Source organism: Brienomyrus brachyistius, chromosome 16 (genome assembly GCF_023856365.1).
Source record: "Brienomyrus brachyistius isolate T26 chromosome 16, BBRACH_0.4, whole genome shotgun sequence".
NCBI classification, from domain to species: domain Eukaryota; kingdom Metazoa; phylum Chordata; class Actinopteri; order Osteoglossiformes; family Mormyridae; genus Brienomyrus; species Brienomyrus brachyistius.
The window spans coordinates 21,478,065-21,491,047 of NC_064548.1; the positions used below are offsets into that span (position 1 = coordinate 21,478,065).

General features: G+C 45.3%; 3 protein-coding genes and 1 non-coding gene across 7 annotated transcripts; 3 read left to right on the top strand and 1 right to left on the bottom strand.

The window, feature by feature from the left end:
• Positions 1 to 1,433: 1,433 nt before the first annotated feature.
• Positions 1,434 to 1,515, top strand: trnas-cga (transfer RNA serine (anticodon CGA)). The gene has a single exon. It is a non-coding gene; the product is annotated as a tRNA-Ser (tRNA).
• Positions 1,516 to 3,373: 1,858 nt separating this feature from the next.
• On the top strand, positions 3,374 to 5,772 carry nabp1a (nucleic acid binding protein 1a). Its single transcript, XM_048978874.1, has 6 exons — positions 3,374 to 3,511; positions 3,958 to 4,096; positions 4,282 to 4,353; positions 4,555 to 4,639; positions 4,909 to 4,972; positions 5,138 to 5,772. Exons 1-6 carry the CDS (start codon positions 3,418 to 3,420, stop codon positions 5,338 to 5,340), a joined length of 657 nt encoding a protein of 218 aa, XP_048834831.1. The 5' UTR covers positions 3,374 to 3,417; the 3' UTR covers positions 5,341 to 5,772.
• A 290-nt stretch (positions 5,773 to 6,062) lies between these two features.
• On the bottom strand, positions 6,063 to 9,128 carry ftcdnl1 (formiminotransferase cyclodeaminase N-terminal like 1). Of its 4 annotated transcripts, XM_048978869.1 has the most exons (8): positions 8,670 to 8,805; positions 8,174 to 8,223; positions 7,743 to 7,893; positions 7,523 to 7,618; positions 7,252 to 7,407; positions 6,974 to 7,162; positions 6,596 to 6,720; positions 6,063 to 6,274 (listed from the first exon to the last, which is right to left on the bottom strand). In XM_048978869.1, exons 1-8 carry the CDS (start codon positions 8,803 to 8,805, stop codon positions 6,266 to 6,268), a joined length of 912 nt encoding a protein of 303 aa, XP_048834826.1. In that variant the 3' UTR covers positions 6,063 to 6,265. The 4 variants fall into 4 exon arrangements, with proteins under 4 accessions (XP_048834826.1, XP_048834823.1, XP_048834822.1 ...); XM_048978866.1 differs by lacking the exon at positions 8,670 to 8,805 and adding an exon at positions 8,989 to 9,125 and having other exon boundaries at positions 6,063 to 6,720; XM_048978865.1 differs by having other exon boundaries at positions 6,063 to 6,720.
• c16h2orf69 (chromosome 16 C2orf69 homolog) lies at positions 9,035 to 10,958 on the top strand. Its single transcript, XM_048978873.1, has 2 exons — positions 9,035 to 9,292; positions 9,743 to 10,958. The coding sequence occupies exons 1-2, from the start codon at positions 9,035 to 9,037 to the stop codon at positions 10,433 to 10,435; spliced, it is 951 nt and encodes a 316-aa protein (XP_048834830.1). The 3' UTR covers positions 10,436 to 10,958.
• Positions 10,959 to 12,983: the final 2,025 nt, after the last annotated feature.

The window sequence follows — 12,983 nt, forward strand, 5'->3', positions numbered from 1 at the left end:
AGCAAAGAATCTCCACATAACCCCCATTCTCTGGGGCCAAAATCATAACATCTTAGTGACTTCTATAATCTAGGAGAGTGGACAGTGCCCTCTGTTGATATATTACCTGTAATTACAATATTATTTACCACATTCTCATAGCATTTTTTGTTTCACATCTAACTGATCCAAATAATACCCATCCTGCACTGCTAGCTTGAGTAAAATGCAATCTGTTTTACCACAGGGGAGTCACTACAATCATACAAACCCTAATCTTGCAACAGTCTGCCTTGTAGTATTAACAGCTAGTGTGTGAAATGTATTTTTGAAATGTTTACCCATATAAAACATGCTTTAAATCACTAAACGTCTGGCTTAAAGACTGTCAGAAGCTGAATCACAACGTGAAGTTCAATGATAAATACGCTGTTTGGATTTTTTTTTTTTTTTATTAATATTAGCCCCCAGACATTTCCGATATAACTGCGTTTCATTTAGCCTAGAACTTCATATTGTCTGGTCTCAACATATCTGTTATTGTTCTTCGAATATAACTCCACTAGATGTCAGTAGACGTCCAGACGTAAATGGTAATTACACAAAGTAATATTTCCGTGCTTAATAGCATTGACATCTTGTTCATTATATAGCATTTGGTTTTCCAGATCCATTTTTTTTCATTCTGCCAATACTGTGATATATCTTAAATGATATTTTAAAATCGATGTTATTGCATACATTTGAAAGTAATTCCAACAGCCAACACTTACAGTATCTATCATATGCATTTCTATTTTTAAATAAACGTTATCGCATTACCAAAAGTATGAGGGTAATATATCTTTGTGTAGATATGTAAACCAATATAATGGAACTATATTTGGCGATTTATAGGAAACTAATTACGAAAACAAAATGTCAAAACAAAAAATATTTTATGAAACAGTTATTGAGGTGTACTGCGCTTTGTTTTTGCATCAAATGAGAAATACAAGGATCTGTGCCCATTTTATCATATATGAAAAAATTACAATGTAAACTTAACGTCTAATTTTCAAGTATTTTGAAACTTTGCCGATATTGTTCTCGTTAGGCGTCATTTTGGGGACATGCTTAGATGCTATCGCCGGAGGATCACATGCCACTTTATAGTGGCACTCCCCTCTTCATCAGAAGGCACCCAGATAAGAACACGTTTTTTTTTCATATTATGCGATTTCTTGATCTTCTTTCTGTAGAATCTTTCTTTATTGTTATAGGAAGTTTAAAAGATTAGTTAGTGATCCGCAGATTGCTGGTTAATTCTGCATTCTTTTGCAATATTCTTCCAAAATAATATTTTTCCAAGCGAAACAGGCGGTTAAATACTGTAAAATTTACCATATTAAATTTTTGTTTTATATACAGTATGGAGGAATGACAGCAACTTTATAGAGCATTGCATGTACCAAGTCACGGTGGCCGAGAGGTTAAGGCGTTGGACTCGAAATCCAATGGGGTTTCCCCGCACAGGTTCGAATCCTGTTCGTGACGATATGTTTTGTTTCTTCTTACATTTAAAACAATAATAATAATAACAATAAAAATATGTATATACGTACGTTAAGCAGGCGTTTGCGAACTCTGCAATAATATTTATATTACCTAATTTAAACATTACATTTTAACAAGTATGTGTTATTGAACAATACAATATCACTGTACGTAACAGTACAACAGTGTTATATTTGAAAAGAATTAAGAATGTGAACTAATAAAATCATTTCAACGAAATGATCTGGGATAACGTATACAAAACACCGTGTTAAGTAATAAATACCTGTTCAATTACTACGTTTCTGAATGTCCCCAGCACGAACTTAAGTGGATAGTTCATGAAATATAACATATCACGGTTGAATAATTTTTCAAATCTTAATTTACTACTGTCATATACAAACGAACGTCTAGAAATGACCACCCATTGCTCGTCGTAATTAAGTTTTTGCGTCGGCCCAATCTTTCAAGGGGAGAGAAAGTGAGCCCAAAAAGCAACACATTAGATCTGCAACCTGAGCGTGGATCGATGATACTACACCAAATATAACCATTCTTCTTGTATATTACAAGAAGTGTTAAATACGCTCTGTTTGTACTTGTAACATTCCCCTAAATCCAACACGCAGTAATGTTAGGTTACACACCGCAGATACATGTTAACTTATTCTCTTCGGCACCCAATAGGATCGTGCGGTTTTGAAGCCATTGTTGCGAGAGAGCACACGGCAGGTACCAGTTTGCAGCTCAATGTGGGAGATTTAGTGTTCGTGTGTTCATTTTCTTTTTGCTATTTTGCTATATTTTTTATGATTTGCGGTAGGTACGTATTAATTTTTTTTCAATACATCGGCAATGACGTCAGACATTAGTGAACAAAAGGATAAGGACGTGGTATGTCGAAAAACGGAACGAAAGCAACCTCCCGTTCCCCCCTTCAGCCGGGTTGCCGAATGAGACAGTCCTCTGCATTTATAAGAACAGTGGGACACACGCTGGCGCAGTCTGGGGGTATTGTTTAGAGAGTAGTGTTGGCGTTAGTGGTGCCGGTCATACCGTGTTAAATTGTGTCGAAAGCGGAAAGAAAAAAAAATAGGTCTGAAGTTGGCAGTGCGGTTGCAGTGCTTTTGAATATAGCATAAACCTGAAAGTTACGTTTTCAAGCGCTGCTTAAGAAATACATTTAACTATTATATCAAGCTGCCGGTTAACGCCGGGCTGAATTCAGCTAGCAAACAAAAAGGGAGCGAGGAAAAAGTTGACCCGGTCACAAAGACGCACTGGGGAGGGAATCAGTCAGACGTTTTAGAGCTTTTGATATACAGTAAATTCGGTCTTGTGGGTGTAAAAGCGTTAATCCAAAATCTTGACTGTCAGTTACAAGTTCTTTGTGACTGAAGCTCTCCGGTTCAGGCAGATTTTTCTTTCGTTTTTTTAAGCAAATCTTGCTCACGAAATAGTCTTAAGCGATGCGCTCTGGATGAAAGGACGGAAACCTCTAGCACCGAGCCAGCTCCTTTTCTTAGTTTTTATGATTACACTCTCGGCGAACATGGATGTGGCCTCATCCTCTAAGGGAGAGTGTTGGGTGTTTTAGGGTTTGCCAGGGGAATTTTGGGGAAAATTCCTGTCTAGAGGGAAGTCGGTCTGTAACGTGATCGCAAGCAAGCTTGGTGTCTATTTAAAACGAAAGTGTAGCTACAGATTTAGCCAGCAGAGAAAGAGATCCTTTCCCCGAGTTAATTTGGGTATTTATTTTGACAAATAACCCATCAAAACTTGCCAAAGTGGACAGGGCTGCGTTTTTCACCCCCTGCTCCACGTCTCACACACCAATGCTGCTCAGTGATCTTATATATAGCACTATATAGTTAAATACATACATTCCCCTCTCTTAAAATGTCGAACATCCAAAACGACGCAGTATTCTTGATAAAAGATGTAAAACCCGGATTGAAAAATTTAAATATCATCTTTATTGTTTTGGAAATAGGTAAGTGACTCGCCTCTGTATCCCTCATACATTTGTACACGTTTTTTCCTCCCTGTTTTCTTAAAGGGCCAGAGCCGCTTTTCAGAAACGCTCGTAGTGATGACGCAGGGTTAACGACATGTTGGTAACGATGTCCATGCATATGCATTTCGGCCGTATTGTCAGTGGGTACTGTAGTTCTCTTCAGTTCCGCCTTGCGATCTGTGTAGTGGTGAAAAACTATTGCAGTTCCGTGAATGTCTAAATATAGGGAAGGCTCTGCTGTTTTAAGCAAGTTTATATACGTTTGTATTACCCTTCAAGGTTCTTTTGGTCTGACACAATTACACTCCCAAGGTTAAAGTTTTAAATTTAAGTGTTTCATTATTACTGGATTCAGAATAAGTGAAATATTTTGAAGTGTGCAGTTGGGGGGGAACAACCTGGTCTTTCTCTTACTCAAATAGGTCGGGTGACCAAGACCAAGGATGGCCATGAGGTGCGGTCGTGCAAGGTGGCCGACAAAACTGGCAGCATCACTATCTCTGTCTGGGATGAGCTGGGCAGCCTCATCCAGCCCGGTGACATCATCCGCCTAACACGGGGGTACGCTACCCTCCATACACGCCCACCCAGTGCTTGATGCCATCTGGCTTGTCCTTTCATGTGTCTGATTCACTAGGGTGGCATCATTAGGTGTAATAGACCTGCCCAATAAGGTGACCACACCAAGGCTAAGGCATAGTGTCAGCGTTGACTTGTGGCTTACTCATCGTCCCGCCTATTTCCAGGTATGCCTCTATCTGGAAGGGCTGTTTGACACTTTACACTGGAAGAGGAGGGGACCTACAGAAGATTGGAGAGTAGGTATACTCATTTTGGAAGGGTTGAAGCCTCATAATTTCCATTAAGCTCCGCTTTCGGTTTTGCACAAATGCGCAGTTATGTTCGAGCATGCTGTTTTGTGTCTATTAATGCTCGGTGCCACTTCCGCAAATCGGTCCCTTCAGTACACAAATGCTGGTCTTGCTCACTGAACTGCTGCTCTTTCCTATGTGGTGCAGGTTCTGCATGGTCTACTCAGAAGTCCCAAACTTCAGTGAGCCAAACCCAGAACTGCTTGCCCAGGCCAACTTGCAGAATAAGACCGTGAGTTTGGTCCTGACCTTCCCCAGCATCTCCACAGATTATGCTGGCTGAGGGGCAGGCATTTATACCTTCTAGTCGTTTTTCTCTTCTGTCCTTTGAACCCTGACATCATCTGAATGCTTCTGGTGTGAAGGATTAATCTCAAGTTTTCAGCTCAAGTCATGCTTCAAATATGTGGCTCTTTGTACCCGACGTGTTGTTATGGGTGTGTTTTTCCATGCATTTCCATTTCTATGTGTTGGTCCTCATGTTAGTCTGTTGCTCCACAGGGGAAAGCAGAACAACGGGGTGACTGTCCAAACAATCAGAATTCAGGTACCACTGCACAGACAGGTAAGCGGCAGTAGGCCACTAGGGTACTTTTTGGAGATACTTAAAGGTTTTATCATCAATGACATGATGGGACGTGTCCCAACAGCATGACGTTCTCCAGCTCTTGTGCCTTGATGCTTCAGTTCTGCTTGCTCAAAGCTCCGTTTCTTACTTTGTTTACTCCAGGTAATGGTTCGTTGCAGACCTACTCCACTAACAGTTCCTCCCCTGCTCCCCGGGACCCTGCCTTGGGGGGATTGGGACGGGCTAATGGCCGTCTTCCAGGGAATGGTGCCCCCCAAGTGCCTGTAGGGGGAACCCCTATGGGGTCCAAACCCTCCGTCTCAATCAGCAACGGTCGGGATCCTCGACGTGCTTCCAAGAGATGACACACCAAAACCTGTCCCCTGACCACACCTTCCCCGGGAATGCACAGTTTTTTTTTTAATTTATTTTTTTGCCCCTCCCCCTTTTGCCCCCACACCTAGTGCCAGTGTTTAACTACCGTCCCCTAACCCCAGGCCTGAACCCGTCGTGTATTAAAACCATACGCTCTACTTGAACACTTGTTGCACTTTCTTCGTAATTTATAAGGAGCGTCAGTCATTGCTGTAACTTCAGGAATGTCGGTCTGCTTTATTCAGATGCCAGTCTGTGCATTGTTGGGTTCCGCCTTCCAGCCCTGCTGCTCACGATTACCGCCGGTTCCCTTTTTGACCAAAATGTATCATAAGTGACTGTGTGAAAGGTGGTAGTTTGATATTCACAGGTAGGCTAATTTAATTTGTTTGACATGACAATAAAATGAATAAAACCCCTAATTTTCGCGACTTGTGTTGGGTGCCTGCGCTGACAGCAGAGGGGCTGATTTGCGATCAGGAAAGTGGTAGATGCTGGATAATTCTGTAAGCCGTGTAAAGGGATAAGTCAGAATTTCAGACGACTACTCTTGGGTGTCGTGTATGAAGTTGGATGATTGAGTCACAGCCAGAATGTGAATTGGGGTCATGAAGACATCTGACCTCAATTTTTGTCTGATAAAAGGGGTCACGTTTCTTCCTCTGGGGGGTTAGTTACATGTTTTGTGAGAATTGTATAGTGACCAACTGAATTTTAACCTTTATAAAAATGAGAGCTTTATTGAAACAGGCCTTGCAGCCCTGTGCAGCATTCTGCACAGTCTAACCAATGTCTAGAATTCGCCCAGGATGATGTGCTAATTGAGAGCAGTTCAGGTGGAGGAGCCTCAAACATGGACTTGCATTTGTCTGGGTCACAAGCTGGCTGAGGTGGGGTGTCCCAGTTGCCTGCTGGTCAGATCTCCTGCATTGTGTTTGTAAAAGGACATTACATAAATATGGCACGTTGGTGTTTCCAGTATTCACCGATACCCTGAGTGATGGCCTGCACAGCAAGGCCCTTGCATTCCTGGGGTGTAAACCCCACAAGCACCGTTCCCTTGGTGACTACACCGTATCGCCCTGCCAGCTGTTTTACATGTGTGGAGATCAGGGACGCCGGCGCGTGCCAGAATTGCTGACCCCGAATACTAAAGGTGGGCCAGTGGTCTGCGGGCGGGGCCCCTGGTACGCTCTCCACATTGCAGGCGATCTCCACCGCGCCCTCGTGTGGCAGGGCAAGCACCTGCACTCCCGGAATCCCACCCGGGCTGGATTCGCGCAGGGAAGCAGCCACTCGGTGTCCCACGTTGAGGTCTTGTGTGCCGAGGGTGACGTTACAGTTCATGACATACGGGCTGGCCCCCACACCTGTAGGACAGAACAGGCCTGAGAGCAAGTTTCAGACTAGAGTGGAGGTACGAGGTGATCTAGTACAGAGATGTACAAAATCAAAGACTGTTTTGTGGCAAACTAGTCATTCCCTTGAAGCCCCCCCTCAACTGCTGTAGTTGAATGCTTAGCAGCATAGATACCTCTGATCAAGATTCAAAAATCAAAATGGAAGAAGCCAGACTGAATAATAATGTCATGTCACACTCTCAGATCATGTGCCTTTCCTGACCTGTCAAACCATATCTGCTTTCGGGCGTTCCGCCCACATCTGGCCGGACACGGGACAGATCATGGTTATTCCGGAACCAGCCCACCTCCTTCCGGCGCTGAGCAAGGCCGCGGTGCGAGGGATCGTCCGCCATGCCAAAGTAGAAGGCGGCGGTTCCGGGGACACGCCGCGTGAGCCTGCCGGCCAGCTCTGACCACAGTCAAAAGAAACTGTACACATCACTACAGACGTTTACAGGCTAAATCACATTACCCTGGGCGGCTCCGCTTGTCATGCACCTCTGGCCTCCCTGCCACATTCCTCAAGCCCCACATCCTCCCCCAGGGGATAGAGAGGCACCAGGTCAACGGCACCCATGCACGGGTGAGCCCCAACATGGCCCCTCATATCGATCATATCCAGGGCCTGCTCACACGCCGACAACACTGCTTCCCCTGGAGGACACAGGGCATGGGTAGGTCCTGCTGCGCTCGATATATGTTCAGGACCCTGGATCAGAGGCATGAGGCCTGAAAGACCACATTAAGACAGCGGCATAGTGCGACTCACCGATGTCATCAATGCTCGCCACAATGGTGATCACGGAACGGTTGTAGCCGTGGTCATTAAAAATGTTGAGGACTGTGGACCCCTCCCGCCACCCTCCTGAGAAACAGGCAGGGTTATACAGTATGTTACCATGATCGCCTGAGAAAGAGCTGAATTCAGAATTTAAAAAAATGCAATTTAACAGCAAGTAAATCGTTATCTTCTACGGCTGTGAACTCACCGTGCTTGTGGAAAACAGCTGCTCTTGCTACCTTGTCCACTATATCCCTATTCCGTGCCTCGGAGATGTTGAGCAGGCAGGTGACCATGCGACGCGTGACAGCGCTGAGAGACATCACTCTGAACCGTGGGGACGTCACAGAGCCCAGGTGCTGAAACGAGTCCTGTCCATTAGACATCTCGGTTCTGTCCACAACTGTATGGACAATGTCATCCTCCCAGTGTCACTGCACTTAGCCTCTTAGTCCACAGAATAATAAAAAGTAACTAACACAAGTTAAAAATTCAGTTTATATTAAACGGTGGACAGAAGTCAGGAGAAGAGAGTGTTTTGGGTAATGTATTTTGCCACAGTTTGCTAATCTCTTAAATTTAGCAATTTTTACCAAAAGTTAACATGAAAAATTCCTGGAATTTGTCCACAATGATTACCGGCAGGAACTGCAACGATTGTGTGATAGGTCCAAAGTCCTTTAAATCACCTGTTGTGGTTAAAAGGGGAAAAAACTATATTAGAGTATAAGATATTTGGCTTGATTTACTACTAAGACCTAACCGAAAAGACAGCTCTTCTACATCTAAAATGAAAAACAAAACATATCCCAGAACTCAACCTAAACCTAATTCTGCAAGACTAAGCGTAATTGCAGTGAGCTTGCGCAGACATGAGCGCACCTCCCCTCCTACTACAGACCCCGGGAGAGGACGTGATGCATGCATAATAAGATATATATAGTCAGCCTTTCATTTCTAGCCAAATACAACATATGAAAACTAATAAATAAAATCTAAAATATAATTTTGCGAATCTGAACAAAGTCCAAAGGTAAAACCTTTTTTCTGCTTTGCAACCCTGTACGATTCCTAAGCCATCAATCGAAATGTTATTTATCTTCTAGTGTAAAGTGTGATAAATAGTTTCACTTGCCGTCGTCCCACCACCGCGTCTCGAAAACGCGAAAACGCTCGAATTTACGTACAGGACGCGCATGCGCACACAAGGCCTTTAAATCTAGACGCGTCATCGTTCTTCGGTAAAGTACGAAATAATCCGTGTTTTGCATTGTTCACGTGAAATGAATGCAGGTGCCCGCTGTTGAGTTCGTTTGGGCTTTGCAGACGATATATGCAAATTTGTTGTTTCGGGCTGTACTACCGTGCATTTCTGTGCGATGTGACGGTGGAAGCGGTATTGCGTACTTCTCCGACACTCCGTAGTGCGCAGACATTTAAGCGCGGGCACTTACTTAGAATGCGCTCCTCCGGCTAATACAGCTGTAAATCGCCCGGCCCATGTCAAACATCTGGCTCCTTACTGCCGGCGTGTCTCTGATGGTCACGGTTCGGACTATGACTGCCACAGCTGGATCTTTCGGGGGTGCTGGGTTGGGCGTTGCCGTAGCGCCCCGTATGCTCAGACTGGCAGCGGTCCCGGGGAGTCAGCCTCGTCGTACGAATGATCTGCTGATGCTCCGGCCTTCCTGCGCCCAAGATCAGCGATCCTCCGAGGACCAAAGTCGCCATGTCGTTTTTTTCCCCGGGGACATACAGGTGAGAGGGAAAACCAGCATCTGGGGGGGCTCACTTCACATTGCAGTCCAAAATGTGAGTCTTCCAAATACAAAGGATGGCTAGTGATATATAAAACTCGGTTAGATGTACAACAGTCTTAATAGAGTACGAGGACGCGTAACTAAACTTGATTACGTAAAGACACGTGTATATCATGTGACTTCTGGGCCTTGGAATCTTGGCCACATCTTTTGTAAAAAAAGAAGTCAAAGAATTTGTGTATGTGGTTTAATACCGCTAGATTGTATGATGTGTTAAAACGTTAGTCTGTGAAGTTAGTAAATATAAACTTGGCAGTAAGATTTGACATTTTCCAATGGTGATTTTAAAAAATAGCTGCAGTTACTATGTCATTCCCCTCTTATGTGTCATCATGTCCCTGTTTCTCTGTCTCTCTGCCCCCTCTGTCCCCTGCCTCCCTGTATCCAGAACTTTGAGCAGGAGATGGCCCACCAGGCGGAAGGAGCCCAGTGGCAGCGCTGGAGCTTTGAGCGCGTAGCACTGATCCTGGGACAGCGATTCCCCGGTCACTATATCTGGGTGGTGCGGGCCGCTTGCATGTACCTGCACAAGTTCAGCAGTTACTGCAACTTTGTGGAGAGCAACATGTTTGGCACCCCGGAACATTCCCCTCACTATGGCGCCGTCTGCCACTTGAGGGCGCTGCTGAGGCATGGTCTTCTGCGGGCTGGACTCCTGTCCCCGACCGATGGCTTCCCACCCCCCGGATTCTCCCTGATCGTGGTGGGCTTCAGCAAGGGATGTGTGGTTCTGAACCAAATCGTGCATGAGCTCGAAGCGGCCAGGTCCGACCCGGAGCTGGCCACCTTTCTTCAGCGGATCTCAGAGCTCTACTGGCTCGATGGGGGACACCCTGGCGGCAGTGGCACCTGGGTGACAGAGCAGCGGGCGCTGGAGGTGCTGGCGGCCAGCGGGGTGGCGCTGCACGCCCACGTCACGCCCTACGAGGTGCAGGACCCCATGCGCGCCTGGGTGGGCCACGAGCACCGGCAGTTCGTGGAGACACTGAAGGAGCTGAAGGCTCGCATCACCAGCACACTGCACTTCCACGATGAGCCCGCCTCCATCGACAACCACTTCCGGGTCATCGAGGAGTTTTGAGGCTCACAGATAACGGGTGGGGGTTTTCAGGCCGGGACTGCCAGCACACAGGCGTTTTTACTGCGTGTGTTTGCACCATCTTTAAGCATGCTACAGATTGTGGATGACGCACCAGATAGGCTCCTATCTCCTGGCAGGACCTGATGGGGCTCTAGGTTTCTGGGCTGTGCTTTGGGAGGGGGGCCGCGGCCCACATTCACATCGAGTTTGTGGTGGGTCGCAGCTCTAGGGTACATTCAGGGCAGAGTGACCCAAATCTGTGCACCGAGCTCCAAGAAGTACAGAGCCCGTTTAGCGTTCTGCTCCAGTTCCATTCCCGCTGAGGAGAACAAGCCCTTTTGTTTGCTGTTCTGTTTTGTAATGGCTGTAGTCGCTAGCTGGTATTCATCAGAAAGCCTTTGTACTTTGGGCAAACCGGCGACTCCCTGCCACACGGAAGTGCGCAATCCGGTTTCTCTGTAAACCGATAGGAAGACCTAATGTGAACGTATTACTCACATTAAACTGGACTGTAGGAAACTTCTCCCAGTGCCTGTGATTTCTGTTTTGCCACAGCGGGGCTGATCACACGGATGCGGGGAGGGGAGGGGAGGGTAGACAGGAGTGAGCGGTGTGTTTCAGTCAGAGACCTCGGTCACCCTGCTGTGTATTCTAGGGTTAGTCATTTTACAAAATATTGTAAGGTAATTAAGCATCAAGCAGAATCAAGGAAATCAACCACTGAACAGAGGTAAACGACTAGGAAGAACTAATGTAGGATTGTAGGAGGACTTGTGGAAAATTCCTTTTTATCCCTCCTAGAGGGGGCCCTTCGTAATGTCCGGCCGGCAGCCCGGTTACTGTGAATGACGTGCTGAATGTAGCATTGGCCATGCCAGAATTTGCATGCTGGTCACTGAAAATTAGCCCCCCCCTCAGCCTGAGCGTGACCTGAAAGGCTGAGAGAGAGGCTTGATATTTTTCATTCCTTTTTCTTCAGCGCTAAAGATTCAGACAGCGTGACTTGATCTAACTGGATGTTGAGAGGGCTTGAGGGAGCCTCTGAATGACCCACGAGAACAGCAGTACCAGGAAGGTTTCGTCCTGCCCTCAACCACGGGGACCCTTCACAGCAGCCTTAGTTTGTAGTTCTGAGTCCTGCTTTTCAAACCAGTGGGGCTCAAGGCGTCTGGCCCATCATGCTTCTGGTCTCAGGGCTGTAAAGGTATTAAATGATAAGCCTACAATTTAAATTTTATTTTTTTGATGCATCACATAAAAAATGATAGTGACTGAACTGTAAAAAGTCTTTACTCAAACAACATAAGGAAAATACTCAACTGTCAGACACAGAAATGCATCATGTTATCTTGAAATCACCCAAGAGTTTCTAAGAAAGCACAAATGTGGAAATGAGTAACGGTCTCTGTGAAATGGTAATTTGCTTGACCCGGCCCTTGTCATGTATCGGGGTGAGCACTGACGTCGCCGCTCTCCGGGTGCCCGTGTGCCATGGTGCGAGCGCGGCATGGGGAGAGGCTGTGGAGATCCATCTCCCAAGAGAGCACTGCACTGAACACTGAAGCGAGCGAAAAGTTTCGACACTGCGGTGTGATCCAGTGACGCATGTGGCTAGATTTAAATGTGGCTCATGCTTCTGCAGAAAGCTGACCAGATGTTTTGTATTTTGGAAATTTCCAAATGACAAACCACATTTAAATTTAAGCATGCACTTTACTTTTCTGCAAAATAACAACTGGGAGTGAACCAAGTTCTGTGTAAAATGGACAAATTTAGCATTTTACCATTGATATCGTTGATTGGGGACAGGGGTCCCCTTGGGTTCTGAAAGCTGGTCACCAGTATAGCCACAGAGGTTTCTGGTGTGTCAGGTCACTGTTATGTCTTCCGGATCATTCTGCTCTGCTGGCGCAGTTACAGTTGCGAAGCACTTGGCGGAAATGGTTCCCGCTAACTGCAAAGGCACAGTTTACAGTGAAAGAAAAAAGCCCCCCGAAAAGACCCCCGCCCCCCCAGTGTCACTAAAGTATTCTAAAAGCTTTACGGGTATAAAAATAGCAATTTACCATTCTCATTCTTGCTGTTCATATTTCAGGTCTAAGGAATATTAAATTATTAAAGTTCAACATATTAACATTTTAAATGTCACAAAAAGCAACACTATTGGTGTAACCATGTTCTCAATAATAATAATAATATACAATAATGAAACATTAGCAAAACAAGCAAAAAATTGCTACAAGATCAACTCAGAAATATTGGTGTGAAGATCAAATAAAGCTGCAATGTCACGTGTTATAAAGAAATACCCCTTAAATACCATATATATTAGTATCTGACTGACTGAGGAACTGCTTCCTACTAAATGTCAAAATTTTACGTGTCATTTTAGTATCACTAATGATGTCTGCACAGCCTGTTCTTAGAGGAGATATTTTCTTTCTGTCCTGTCATTCCCTGTACATTTTCTCCTCCTTTAACCGTTGTCCTGCGCTCGTTTCCCAGTTTCAGGTTTGGTGTGCAGGTTGTCATCTGCTCCACTGACAGC